General features: G+C 39.8%; 1 protein-coding gene across 4 annotated transcripts in view; it reads right to left on the bottom strand.

The window, feature by feature from the left end:
- Nucleotides 1-14725, bottom strand: part of LOC130906725 (protein FAM184A-like) — a 54669-nt gene that overhangs the window by 11249 nt on the left and 28695 nt on the right. For all 4 annotated transcript variants that reach the window (XM_057821316.1, XM_057821307.1, XM_057821298.1 and 1 more), the window contains 5 exons: nucleotides 12014-12136; nucleotides 10722-10883; nucleotides 10357-10478; nucleotides 8814-8964; nucleotides 3780-3894 (listed from right to left, as the gene is read on the bottom strand). In XM_057821316.1, coding sequence (XP_057677299.1) covers nucleotides 3780-3894; nucleotides 8814-8964; nucleotides 10357-10478; nucleotides 10722-10883; nucleotides 12014-12136 — 673 coding nt within the window. The remainder of the gene's footprint in view (nucleotides 1-3779; nucleotides 3895-8813; nucleotides 8965-10356; nucleotides 10479-10721; nucleotides 10884-12013; nucleotides 12137-14725) is intronic.

The raw sequence follows: 14725 nt of genomic DNA on the forward strand, positions 1-14725 counted from the left end.
TAAATTATCTTACGTTAAGCTGATTTTGTTTTGTTTTCGACATAATATATGGCAGTGTGTGTGCAGCTGTAGTTGTTTTTATAGTACTATATACAGTGTACTACTGTGAATAAATTTGAGTGTGGTTGAGTTGAGACACCAAGTAGTGACAGGTAGGAGAATTAAAAATGAAATACAGTGAGTAAAATAAGTATCTGAACACCCTGCGATTTTGCAAGTACTCCCACTTAGAAATGATGGGCGGGTTTGGGTAGGTGCTTGTCCACTGTCATAGACAATCTAGAGAAAAATAAATCCAGAAATCACAGTGTATGGTTTTCTAAAGAAGACACAGAGTTTTTGGTGCTCCCTAATCTTATCAAGGGTGTCCCTTTTTGGGACATCCTAGGATCACCCCCAAGCCTAGCCTAGCCTTTGTTTTGTAAATGGGGCCCTTACTGATGCACCGCAGGGGGGCACGTCGGCCCAATCCTATTTCAATTTTTCTACCTTTTTCTACCCCTTGGCCCTTCTAAACGGAGCAATAAGGGGTAGAGCTTGAAACGTCAGCCCTACAAATTGGGACACCCCTTCACACTCACGTACGTCATAAGTCCGTTGGGCAAGTTGTTACGTAACCAAAAGCGACGATAAAAAGTGCACTAAGTGCACTTGTGCATTTAGCAAAACTGAAAAACAAAACAAACATTACAAATGAAGAAACACAATGAACATTGAACTAACATTACAATTAGTGCTGTCGATTTTTTATTTATTACACCCCTAATTAGTGCACTTTTTATCGTGATTAATCTTTTTTAACTATTACTTTTCTGACCTAAGAAAACACATTGAGAGTAGATGATACTGGTCATCAGCTGTTAGAATATTATTTGTCTGTATCAAGCTTGTTTCATTTAATTTAAGCAAAACAAACAAAACAAACACTTGTAACTAACGGAAGGGTCCACAAAACATGCACATAGATGTGGAGCACTAGTTCAGTTTAATTTAATTTGGTTTCAAATTAAATGTAATATTTACACCATTGTATGAAACCTGAATGAGAGTTTGTTTGTTGAACCAAGAGTGGTATTTACTAATCTTGCATATTTTTTTCCCAGCAATTTCATGTGAGGTGCTTTTCTTGTTACCACTGCTGCCTGGTGTGCTTTGTTGTAGTATATCTATCTAATATCTATGTATATCCATGTATATCCACAGCAAATTGTTAATTGATCTTTTCAAAAATGTTTTTAACACCTAGAGGGTATTTAAACAAATACATCCGAATAAATTAGAATGATTAAAACACTATTATTAAAATATCCTCAGACGTTTATCAGTTTAGTGTCAAGTAAGAAGTAACAGTGTCTGAAAGTAACCTGACTCAGGAATGTTTCACCCAACCCCCTCCTCAGCTAATGGCTGAATTTGCAAGCAAAGAGAAAGTAGCCTGACTCAGGAAGGTTTCGCCCAACCCCCTCAACCTTCGTTTCGCCCAACCCCATCAACCGTCCTACCCCTTATTGCTCCGTTTGAAGGGCCAAGGGGTAGAAGTAGAAAAATAGAAACGGGATTGGGCCGACGTGCCCCCCTCTGGTGCATCAGTAATGGCCACATTTACAAAACAAAGGCTACACTCTGTCCCACAGTGGAACATTCTTGCAAAAGGGACACCCATGGGAGTTCTAGTGTTATATTATACTACTGGAAATAATTGTTTGGACACCTGTCTGTTAGCTAGAATTATGAGCTTCAAAGACCTGTTAGTCACTTTTAAAAAGTCCAACAAATAAGTGCAATGGAGATGGACTGTTTGAGTCTGACTTTTTGACCTGTTTGAAGGGGTTAGCCGCATTTAAGCAGCTGTCCACCCCATGCAATCAGGAATACTCCAATTCCTAACATGGTCAAGACCAAAGAGCTGTCCAAAGACACCAGTGACACAATAGTAGACCTCTACAAGGCTGGACAGGGTTATGGGGCAATTGCCAAGCAGCTGTGTAATAAAAGATCCACTGCTGGAGCAATTATTTAAAAAAAAAAAAAATGGAGGAAGCTAAACATGACTGTCAATCTCCCTCAGACTGGGGTTCCATGCAAGATCTACCTCGTAGGGTCTAAATGATCCGAAGAATGGTGAGGGTTCAGCCAAGAACTACACAGGACGAGCTGGTCAATGACCTGAAAGGAGCTGGGACCACCATTTCCAACGGTAGGCCACTGTTGGTAATACACTAAGATGACATATTTCAAAAATCATGCATGGCACGAAAGGTTCCCCTGCTTAAACCAGCACATATCCAGACCCGCTTTAAGTTTGCTTCTGACCATTTGGATGATCCAGAGGAGTCATGGGAGAAAGTCATGTGGTAATATGAGATCAAAATCGAACTTTTTGGTCTTAATTCCACTCATAGTGAATCTGAGGAAGAAGAATGATGAGTACCATCCCAACAACACAATACCTACTGTGAAGTATGGAGGTGGTAGGATCATGGTTTGGGGGTGTTTATCTGCATATGGGAGTAGACGACTACACTGTATGAAGGAAAGGATGACCAGGGACATGTATTGTGAGATTTTGGTGCATACCTCGTTCCCTCAGTTAGAGCATTAAAAATGGTTTGTGACTGTGTCTTCCAGCATGACAATGGCCCGAAGCAGACAGCCACTGGGTCTTCCAACATGATAGTGACCCGAAGCAGCAAGCCATAATAACCAAGGAGGGACTTCGTAAAAAGCATATCGAGATTCTGGAGGGGCTTATCCAAAACCAGTAAGAAATCTTTGGAGGAATCTCTAACTCAGTGTTTCTCAGTGTCAACCCAGATACCTGACTGATCTGGAGAAGATCTGTGTGGAGCAATGGTGCAAAATCCTTGCTGCAGTCTGTGCAAACATTGCGAAAAGTCACAGGAAATGTTTGACCTCTGTAATTGTAATCAAAGGCTACTGTACCAAATATTAACATTGAATCTCCCAGGTGTTCAAATACTTATTTGCAGCAGTACAATACAAATAAATTGTTAAAAATATCATACACAATTTTTTTTTTAGATTGTCTCTCACAGTGGACAAGCACCTACAATGAAAATTTCAAACCTGCTATCATTTCTTCGTGTATGTTTCTAAGCGTATATGTATCATGACTCACTGTATATTAAATATTTGACAAAAGGTTCAATAAACTTGTCATCCACCTTCCAAATATTGCAAAGCAAAAAGCAGTAACATACATTTGTGCTCAACAGGCCCAGAAACCAATACCTAAGTTTGAAGCGTGTGAAACAAAAAAAAAGACATTTGATGTTGCGTTTCACCTAGAAAATATACATTTCACCGTAAGGTCTGTTCGCCTTATTTTTGTGTCTCCATCTCATTCTACCGTCACAATCTTGCGTCACACTTTGTGTGCCATATTTTCGTGGTCTAAAATATGACACAAGTCTGTTTTTGTACCAGCACCGTCAACGTTGCACATGTTTTGGAATTTGGTAGTCCAGTCTGCAACAATAGAGGCAAGACTGTGTCCTAGCAGACTGCCTGGTAGGTCTGCTGTACTTCTTCATACCAGATGTAAGTCAACTTCCCATTAACATTAATAGTTTTCCTCCCCTTAGGTAGCAGTTAAAGGGAATAGAATAGAGCCTGTGGATTGGGTGCAAACCAGTCAGTTCACTCCCGTATCGGGCTTGTGTATCTTAACCTTCACGAAACCCCTTCGGCTTTCTCACCGAAACCCTGGGGTTTGATCAAACCTAGGTTAGGAGCCCCTGCTGTAGAGATTGACATACCTTTGAGCTGTTGACCCAGCAGCTCCCTCTCCTGGTTAAACTGAGACTGCAGCTGCTGAAGGGCTGCCTGTGACTGAGACAGCTGCAGCTCCAGAGACTGTTTCAACAGCGAGATCTGCAGGGGGGCAACGGATGAAGGGGACACAGACACACACCAGGATTAAAATCCATGTAAATGCTGGGAGCCAAAATGTGGCATGTGTGAGCAAGCGTTGATGTTTTCAGATACTTAACTCTGACTTGGCAGCGTTTATTTTTTATAATGTTATTCGAGAAAGATTGATGATACATGATGTACTCAACCCTGTTGCATTGCATTTTGGCATATCTTCTATAACTATGATGTCGCTGTTGTAGTCTAAACGAGTTGATTACATAAAAATCCAGGTACCAGCTATACAGCCCAGCATCAAACAGGCCATATTGGTTATGTCAACAGTATGATATAGAAGCCACTCATTTCAAACATTAATAGCTTGTCAGTGAAAGCCAAGAAGTATGTTGTTTTGAGGCGATACTATGTTTATGAGACGCTTAAGGGGCAGTGAAGGGCATGACTCTCCTTCATTCCATTGGCAGTCAAATCCCCTGCAGGATTTAGTGAAGTAGGATGAAAAATGAGAAGCTGTAGGGTTAGTTGGCGTTAACAGGAGAGGATGTGAAGAAGGACTGGGTGAGATTAGCTGAAACTGAATAAGGCAGTGGGGATGACCAGAAATGTATACGGCTCTTGTCAGTGTTCACTGGAATCATTACTTTGTGAAAATATAAGGATTAGAGGTATAGTTTTGATTGCTGTTTGTTAGGTTTATTTCTTTTTGATTTCGGGAAACTAATCAAATTTTAGTTCCAAATAGAAATAAGATTAAGAATATATCCTTTTGCAATTTACTTGGAGCCAAGTAGGTCAGGAGCTAAGCAGCTCTGCTGATGGAGCTACAACAGCATCAACAAATTGACACATTTAGGAATGTATGGCCTTGGCTGAGGAGATTGCTTTGGTATCCTAGTTTGCATTAGACATCAGCGCAGATGCTGCCGCAACATCGACAAGTATCAACAGACAGAACAATTAAATTATTTCATTAAATGGTAGTCAGTAAATTAAACCTGTGTATCATCCAGACGACATTCATATAATAAATTCATATAACAGATTCACTTATGACTATTTATGATCATTAAACCAGGCTCGGATTTCACAATAGGTCAGTCAATTTTTTGAATAAATTAGGAAAGGAATATGATTAATATCACCTGTAGGCACAACTTACCGAAAGAGGTTATATATTCGGTTGCAAGAATAACTATATAAACGAATAAAGGGATTATCAAACTTGCAGGGATATGTTTGTAATATGAAACAGAACACACGGTTAAATAATGGTTTACTGAGGTCAAAGATCACAGAGGTCAGAAAAGGAATTTTGCGATAACGCAATAATGGATAAAAGGCTTATTATTAAACTTGCAGGATATGTTTGTAACATGTAACAGAATTGGTAAAGCAAAGCAAACCAAAGCAATTATAGCTCGTTTCACAGAAAGGGGTGACAAAGTGCTTCATAAGTGTGTTAACATTCACGCACGCATTCATACACCAATGGGTGGCTGCTCCTGGTGGGGTGAAGTGTCAATGTGACTTGATGACAATGTGCACAAACGGGAGCTAGGTTTGAACATCCGACCGTTCAATCAAAGGTCAACTCATTCTATCACCTGCACTACTGTTGGTGGTTATATCTTGGGGTAATGAGGTCAAAGATCACAGAGATCAGAAAAGATATTTCGTGATAACTTGTTTTATACTTAAAGGGAGTGCCCACTTTACCAAATATGGTGATACTTTGAATACGGCTGCTTAGGCGCTGGTCTGCTTTCTCTGAGTGCTCCTCTAGTATATATGTATGAAAAATAAGTGTCTAGGGCCATTATCATTAAAGGAACAGTGGCAGTTTCTGGCAAGGTTAATGTGTGGGTGGCTACAGAGGGTTGTAATGCACAATCAAGCAACAAAAAGTTTGCCCAGGCCTTGTTGTGGCAAGAGGGCTTGCGTGTTCGCATAATTTGGAGAGCATTACAGGTAGTCCCTGGGTTGTGAGCGAGTTCCACTCCTAGTCTGGTGATGTAACCTGAATTTCCGCGAAAGTCAGAAAACCCTTTAAGTACCCCTCAAAACAGAATAACTGTCCAAAAACATGTATTATACGTCATATTAATATGATAAAGTAAAAAAATAGGATGCTGTGAAGTACGTTGTGTTAAATACTGTTATTTTGAATGACTAGTCGGGCTTTACAAAAAAAAATATTCAGGCTTTACTTGCGAGTAAGTTGCCTTGCCGAGAGAAAAGGGCGCTGTGAAAAGAGTAGGGAGGTCAGAAAGGGGGGGGGGGGATATCATAGCTGCTTAGGTCGCCAGCGTTGCCTCTCTTAAGGCGAGCCTGCCGTCCAAACTCAAAAGGCAAGAAGGTTCGGCACCGGGGGAGAAGCAGCAGCAGCAGCATAAGAACAACGAAGTGGGACCAGACGCAGTCAGGAACTGCAGGACGGCAGTGACTTTGCTGAGGGAGAAGGTGATCCTGACATGGCAAGAACTAGGTACTGTTTACGCGACTAAAAACAAAAAAGCAATTGGAGACAATGGCGGATGAGACTCCGGTGTTGTCAAGTCGAAATCACGTATACGCTATGTCGTAACCTGGGGTCTACCTTGTCAAAAGCTCGCTCCTGAGAGGGTCCCTCTTGGCAGGCCGTACTGGCCGGGAAGACAAACAGAAAAACACGTCCCCACATTGTGTTGTTACGCAGCAATGTGGCAGCCCCACTCTCTTACTATTCTCATCCAGGAGAAAGTTGTATTATTACAAAACCGATTACAAAAAGAAACAGGATTACCCAATATGATAATGCAGTTGAGCTTGTTAAGAGCTTTGTGTATCTGGGTTCCATGGTGACAGACAACTGGGACCTTAAACTGGAGATTATCAGCAGAAGAGCCCTCAAAGATTCAGATCTGCAATCTCTCTGGAATTTTTTCAGGTGGCATCATTTTTTTTTCACCCAACACAAAACCTCGGATCTACAACTCTGAACAAGCCCTTGGCTTTGAGAATGGATGAACAGAGTTCTTTATTTCTTTATTATAGTTTGTTATTTATTCCCACATATTTGTTCGTTTTACTTGGTATATTAATTCCCATTTTGGTTGTGTTATTCACTATGTGTCTGTAACCAAAGAATCTATTTGGATCAGAAGTGTTTCTCCCAACCATGGTCGTTATAACAGATAAGATGTTTTTCAGTTGTGCCTCACAGCTGCATGGGGAATTTCTGTTTTGGTGTGCGCCACGCGAGTTCCCTTACAGGGTCCACTTAAGGGCTTGCATCAGCCTGCCTATTCGCATATGGAATAACGAAAAGTGGATGATTTGGAACGTCAGGCACCGAATCTTCTCAAGGGCATTGTTGTGGACTCAGGAAACGAGGTCCAGATCGGCCTGCTTTTAATTGTTCTTTAATGATGATTATTGCTTTCTTTTTGCCCCTGAGTTGTGTGTTGTCAAATCCTGTTCATTTAAAAGAATTAAAAGAACCCTTTAAAGGAGAAAACCGACATTTTTCTTCTCAACTCAGGGGGGGGGGGGGGGGGGGATCTAATACTTGAATGTTTAATATTAAATACAGTAGCAGCAGGTGACTGAACCTAAGCCGCATACATCCATTGGTACAAAATCCTTTTCAGAGTCATAATTAACCGGTGTGACATTGTCAAAATGACATCTAAAAAATATAATAATATGTTTATTGCTGTAGTGATGTAGATTTTTCAATTACATTGTTTTGCAATCCATAATGCATGGAATAAACAAAACAATAAAATATGGGAAATAAAATCAGAAGTAAATATGGGATCTTTTAATATTGCGCATGTGAAATTAACACAGCAAGTATAGATTTTGTGTAGAAAATTTTATGTGCTGACCATTTTATGTCCCATGTGTGTTATTTTACAGACGTTTTCACAGAAACAAATTGATTTATGATTGACGTTGGTTAGCCTGAATGTGGGATTCTCAGCATAGTCAGTAGTCACTGCTTACAGCTTGTCACAAAGTACTTTCATCTGAGGCCATGGGTGTCTTGGCAAAAATCAGGACGGGTCTGTTTTGGCGCTTTGGTTTGTGACACAGCAGAGCTTAGCCAGAGGCAGGATGCACAGCACTTGAGCTCCAACCAGAGTGGCTCGAGCAGCCCTGCTTCTGTAACTTGATAACAAATGAGGCTCTTGTGATTAGAGCTAGAACTACACTTGTGCGTAAATACATTCAGCATATAGCGTTGCTTCAGGCAGAATTATGCTCTTTTCTTCACTGCTGGAGGCAAAAAAACATTGAGAGCACATAAATAGCTCTGCAGGTTCATTTACTGTTGCAGATGGAATCATGTTGATAGTGCAAAACAGGCAAATGTTGTTTACGGCTCACTGTTAATCATATGCACAGAGACACACCAAGGTGCGCAACGACATCTGAGAACATCAGTCAATCAAAGTGGGGGAGGTAATGGAAATTGATGAAGGACAGATGTGCCCAAACAGGTGTTGATTAACTGGTCATGATCTAAAATTATTTTTGCACAATTGTGGGCATTTGAGTTTAGCGTTTGGAAATTAACAGAAGGATGTACGATGTACATTTCAAAGATCTATTATCTATGCAAATTCAACACAGGAAGGGTGAAGCCTTGTTTTCAGAACTGTGGGGCATCATGCGAACCAGTTAGCCAGCCATGGTGCCACCCATAATTGGATTTATTTTTCTTTAAATGTGTCATGCAATAGTATGGCAACTGCTGGCAATACTATTTTCTAAACCTGTGAAGGACCATGTAAAGCTCCTCCACAAGTCTAAAATCCAAAGTAGCTTTGTTAAGGGTTCCATCTTATATGAGCTAGTCTGCACTCTTCACGAAAAAAAGCTTTATTTTGCATCAGAAACTGAGTAAGTCTGATTCATGACTTTTTGCTGTTTACCTGTTCGAGCAAGTCCTCCACCTTCCTTTGCCAGCTCTCTCTGGCCGCCATCATTTCCAGCTCCTTCTGCTGAGAGAGTTGAGTCAGGGCTGCCTGCTTGTCAACATCGTATTCCTCGCTCAGCTCCTCCCTCAGTAGACGCACTTCTTCACTAAAGAGGGAAACAAATCATTATTTTAATACACCATCTTACTCGTTTTAAGGCAGTGATTTTCAACCACAGTATTGCTGTTCATTAGAAATGATCCAATTTGACTTAATTGATGAGAAAATGATTAATTTGTAAACATAAATTTAAAAAACCTCCTTCTTTCATCTATGCAACTGACATATCATAAATAAAAATAGTTAAATGTTCTTGCAATCAATAGTAGATAATAATAAGGTACAATTAACCTGTTTATCCACCTGTTGCTATTAATACAATACTGCATACTGGCTAACTGGTAATGTATTTTTTGACCTATAAGGTGCCACTTAAAGTCTTTTATTTCTCTCAAAAATGGACAGAGCGCCTTATAATCCAGAGTGCCTTACGCATGGATTCTGGGTTTGTTGGGGCATAACTGCGTTATACTGCTCCAGTAAAGTGCTCAAGACATACGCTTGTCACTCCATAAATAAAACAATAAAACAAACAATAAATGAATAAATACAACAATTATAACAATATTAAATAATTAAAACAAGTGACAAATGCATTGCACTGATGCACTAATAATCAGGTGCACATTTTACAAATGAACTCTTCATTGGTGGGCCTTATTTTGAGAAAAATTTAGGTTTTTTTTTTTTTTTTTTTGCATCTGCATTCCATTTGAGCTCTGGAAAAAAATTAGACCACTAAAATAGCAGTTTATGCCAACATATCAAAAACGAGATGCATCTAAAATGTTATGCTTGGCGAAATAAAGGTTAGAAAACACTGACTTAATGCAACTCAGCATTAAAAATGTTTGTTCATCACATGTCATGCTGAGCAACAACAATTACCCGTATGTACATATTTGCACAACATACAAACCAATGATATACAGTCATTGTGTGCTGAATTATTCAGAAGAAATTACAGTTGGGCATGTGATGGAAATTTTAGTTGAGACTTGTTAACCACATCTGCTAATGTTACCATAACAACTTGTGCACTTCTTGCCCTTTAGACGAACTAACAAAAGTTGACACAGGATGAGCCTGAGAGGTGTAAATGACGCACATTAGAGATCTCATTTGACACAATTGACTTTAACAATACAATATTTGTTTAACCAATAGCAACAAACACATTATGATAATAGCCATATAAAGTCACGTCTTAGGGTTGGACTCCTCTCAGGAAGTACTGTACAAGGGTAAAAAAGCAGGTATCGCACCCCTTTTGGGGGGAACGCTGTGTCACAGACATTATTTTCTGTTACCGGTACATTGTTTTCTCCAAACTGCAGTTTGTAATAAAGAAATCTAGTCATCATTGTACAGAACCTTTCATTGTCTTGGTTTCCCTGGACAAGACAGGCACCAAATATAAGAAAATGTTTCGAGTTACCGAAGCGCTTCTCTCCATTTTTGCTCCAAGTTGTCAGCCATTTTGTCCATTTTCTGCTTCTCTTCAGTTCGGATGGACATCACTCGGGCTTCATGCTGTTGCTTCTGTGTCTCAATCTCCTCCTACAATGTTGGGAATTACACGAACATACAGTATAATGCATTGTTCCATTATCTCCCTGAGCATTTCTACAGCACATATATACACACACTTCCTGTCCTCATCTATAGTAGCGGGGGACTTGTCATAATGGCTCTATCATCATTATCTCACAAAGGGTCCAGCAAATTATTTCTCTACAAAATCTCCTTTCCTGCTGGTCTATCTCCATTGCATTCTGGGCTTAGAACTCGATCCTCTCTCACCTGTAAATCTGTTAGCAGGTTGCTGGTCTCTCGAACCCGAGCTCTAGTTGCGTCCAGTTCGATCTTGAGCTTTTCCTGTGTCTCCCTCAAACAAGTGATTTGGTTCTGTGCTGAGCTAACGTTCTGGTCCCTCTCTCTCACAAGCTCCTGGAGGTGGGACACCTGCAATGGTGAAAAGCAACATGGTATATTTTGTAACTGAAATTATTTTTTTTTTCAATAGGTATGTGAACTAGGGCTGTCAAACGATTAAATTTTTTAATCGAGTTAATTACAGCTTAAAAATTAATTAATCGTAATTAATCGCAATTCAAACCATGTATAAAATATGCCATATTTTTCTGTGAATTATTGTTGGAAATTGGAATGGAAAGATAAGACACAAGACGAAAATATACATTCAACATACGGTACATAAGTACTGTGTTTGTTGATTAAAACAATAAATCAACAAGATGGCATTAACATTATTAACATTCTCTTAAAGCGATCCATGGATAGATAGACTTGTAGTTCTTAAAAGATAAATGTTAATACAAGTTATAGAAATTTTATATTAAAACCCCTCTTAATGTTTTCGTTTTATTAAAATTTGTAAAATTTTCAATCAAAAAATAAACTAGTAGCTCGCCATTGTTGATGTCAATAATTACACCATGCTCACCCATTGTGCTCAAACCCATAAAATCATTTGGACCCAAGCGCCAGCAGAGGGCGCCAAACACCAAAAAAGAAGTAACAAGCGGACATTACACTGCTGTCATTTTTAATCTGTTTGAGCGGGGCATGTGCGTTAATTGCGTCAAATATTTTAACGTGATTAATTAAAAAAAAAAATTACCGCCCATTAACGCGATAATTTTGACAGCCCTAATGTGAACGTAAATTGAGAATGTATTTTTCAGATTAAATGTCTTGTTATTGTGTTCTTGCCATCAAAATTCTGTTAAAAAAAACTATATTTTTTCAGTTTTTCAGTGATTTCAGCATTATTTTTTAAAGCAAATTATTAAAAGAGCTAAGTACAGTATCTTTGTGTGAAGATGGGCATAAAATAATTTACGCTTCCTGGGGATTTGGGGGTATGGGTCACAACAGACAATAATTGTGAAGCACTGCACAGTGGGATTTCTGTTTACCATTAGTGTTATTCACTTTGAGAATCACTGAGTCTAAGCCGAGTTAAATCAGTAGCCTCCTTCTACTATTTTCTCAGACAAATTTTACCCACAACTCATCACGGTGGTGCTTGGAGCCAAAAGGCGATAAAATTTATATTTTCCGAGTTGTACCTCTTGATTGGCCATGTTGAGTTTGGCAGAGAGCTCTTCTTTCAAGTTGTCCAGCTGTTGCTGCACTCGGTCTCGCTGTTCCTCCAGAGACAGACGCTTTATCTCAAACTCCTGACTCATTTTCTGGGGAGGAGATTTAGAGCTAGATGAACCACCACAGATGAATGTTGACACTTGAGAGAGAAAGATTTAAAATGAGAGGACTGTTTGGGAAATCTGGGAACAGGGGAAAACAACTAGGAAGGAGGATTGCAAGTTTTATATACAGTACATTTCTTTCTTTTCTTTTTTTATTTATTTATTTATTTTTTTGTTAAATTGATTTTAAAGTGCCTGTGACACCAAAAAACATGTTTATTTCATACTACACGCGGTATTTTATGCTCCTGAATGAAATGGACCGCTTGGATGTGTGTGGAAGTGATCAATATATTTTTTCAATTTTTGAATCCCATGCCATGAAAATGAGTGACTTCCGGCTCCAGTCTCGGTTTGAGAAAGAAGGCGAATGTGACGTCAGCGGTAGAGATTATCTTCACAAAACAGCCTTTACTATAGACCCTACTCACTAACGTCACAGAATGACGTGTCGCTGTATCTGGCCACCATATTTTTGTCTCTGTTTAGCCCTATTCTCAATGGTTTCAATTAGTCGTTCAGTTTATAGAGCAATTCATGGAAGCCCCGGTGCTTTCAGACTCTGTAAACTCATTGGATGCGTTGCATAAAAGGCGTTATGTGGAAAAGCTTCAGTCTATTCATTCGCCAGATCCATATTCCAATGCCTAAATCGATATTTTTCGACCCGCTGTCTTCGCCCTCTCTGCCTGACATCTGCTACCATGATATCTACGACTATCTTGTCCACACAAAATCAGCCTATTCTCACGAAAGTTTGAAAAACTTTAAGAGCAGCACTCTAAGCAACATTACCACGTGTGACCCTTTACTTCCAATTTTCTAAAATGGCGACAATCAATAAAAAAAAAAAGTTGACTGCGATGACCAACGCTTCAAGGATAGGTGGATATTGGACTATTTCTTCAATAAAACACGCAACAACTGTGTCTGCCTCATTTGCAAAGAGACGGTCGCTGTTTTTAAAGAGTTCGATGTGACGCGATAATATTACCGAACAAGACACGCTGACATGTACAACATTACAGGGAAGATACGCAGCGAGAAATTATAGCAACTAGAAGCTAGTTTAATTTCACAGCAGCAGTATTTCGCAAGAGCCTGAGTGTCGAAAGAGAACGCCACAAAGGCGAGATTGTTGAAATTATGAATTAATGAAAAAAATAAAAAATAAAGTAAATGTGACACACAGAAGGGCTTGCTAAAATTTGTTTAAATATATTGTTCTATGTGAATCAGCCAAGGTAGCCCCCCGCATTTTTACCACACCAAATCTGGCCCCCTTTGCAAAAGGTTTGGACACACCTCTTTAACTAATGATCCGTAGACGAGGCCAGCTTCTTTCACTTGGTACCAGCTAAATATTATTCAAAATGTAATGATGATGGAAGAAATAAGCATCTTGAATTTGATACTGTATGTTGTCGGCGATTAGCCTCGTAATGATCTTAATTGTGGTTGTCAGCCCAAAACCCTCTAAATATATATTAAATGCATCTTACCAGATATAAAATGACTACTACATAATCTGTGGTGATCGTTTGGAGCCCAGTTTTCTCGTCGAATTGCAACAGTCCATCTCGCTCTCCTCTCCGGGTCTCTCGGAATACGGGAGAACTTCAAGTCTCTCTGTCTATCTTCTCTGTTAATGCAACCAACCGCCACACACGCCTTCACCATTTTGATTATTAATGTTAACGAGCAGAAAAACACGCCATAATAGGAGGAATTTACGAAGCGGTAATGCGTTAACATGACGAGTAGACGGACAACATGGCGCAGAGGCGTGGTTGTGACGTCATGTGAGTAGGGTCTATATAGCATGCAGATGGACTGCGGACTCAGCTGATTTTGCAGATTAATTTGTTCATTTTTTGCGTCACGCCAGCCCAATGTGCTGCAGGCTTTTGTTGCTACACCAGGGAGAATGGTGTGAGGCTTTTTGGATTTCCAAAAGATCCTTGTTCACCGCAATTGCAAAAACAAGTCAGATAACCGAGGAACCATCGGACAGGAAGGAAGTGAGTAAGCTTTGTGTTTTATATTATGTCAAATACAGGGATCATGGCAAACGTTTTAATAAGAAGGTGGCTTGCATTTTGTGAGTAATAATACTCCTCCTGTTTTGTTTATATTTTCGGCGTTACCCCTTGTCGCCTCGACGACAAGCACTGCCTGCCTGCCGGAGCGCAGCAGAACGACAAGCCATAACTTGCTCGCCGCCAGCATCTGAAGACAATCAACCCCACCACCGTGAATGACATGAGTCAGGGTAGTTTTGCGTGATTTTTCATTTTCGAAAGGCGTGAAAAAGACTTGGAAAAGCCGCTCGGTTCAGGTTAGCATGTCGGCTAACTGTCACGCCTCCTGTTTTGTCTACGCACTTTCCTCCGTCTACAAGGCCAAGGCGGGGAAATGACAAAAGCCGGACTAACTCCAGTGGCATAAAGTACCGTTTGGGAGGTGCAAGAAGTCGGCAGTTTTGACCATTATGCAGTAATTTTGCCCTGTCGTACTGAATAAATGCATTTTTAATATTTCATATTCAATTTAGCACAAGACTGTTATTTGTCA

The sequence above is a fragment of the Corythoichthys intestinalis genome, chromosome 2, assembly GCF_030265065.1.
Source record: "Corythoichthys intestinalis isolate RoL2023-P3 chromosome 2, ASM3026506v1, whole genome shotgun sequence".
NCBI lineage: Eukaryota > Metazoa > Chordata > Actinopteri > Syngnathiformes > Syngnathidae > Corythoichthys > Corythoichthys intestinalis.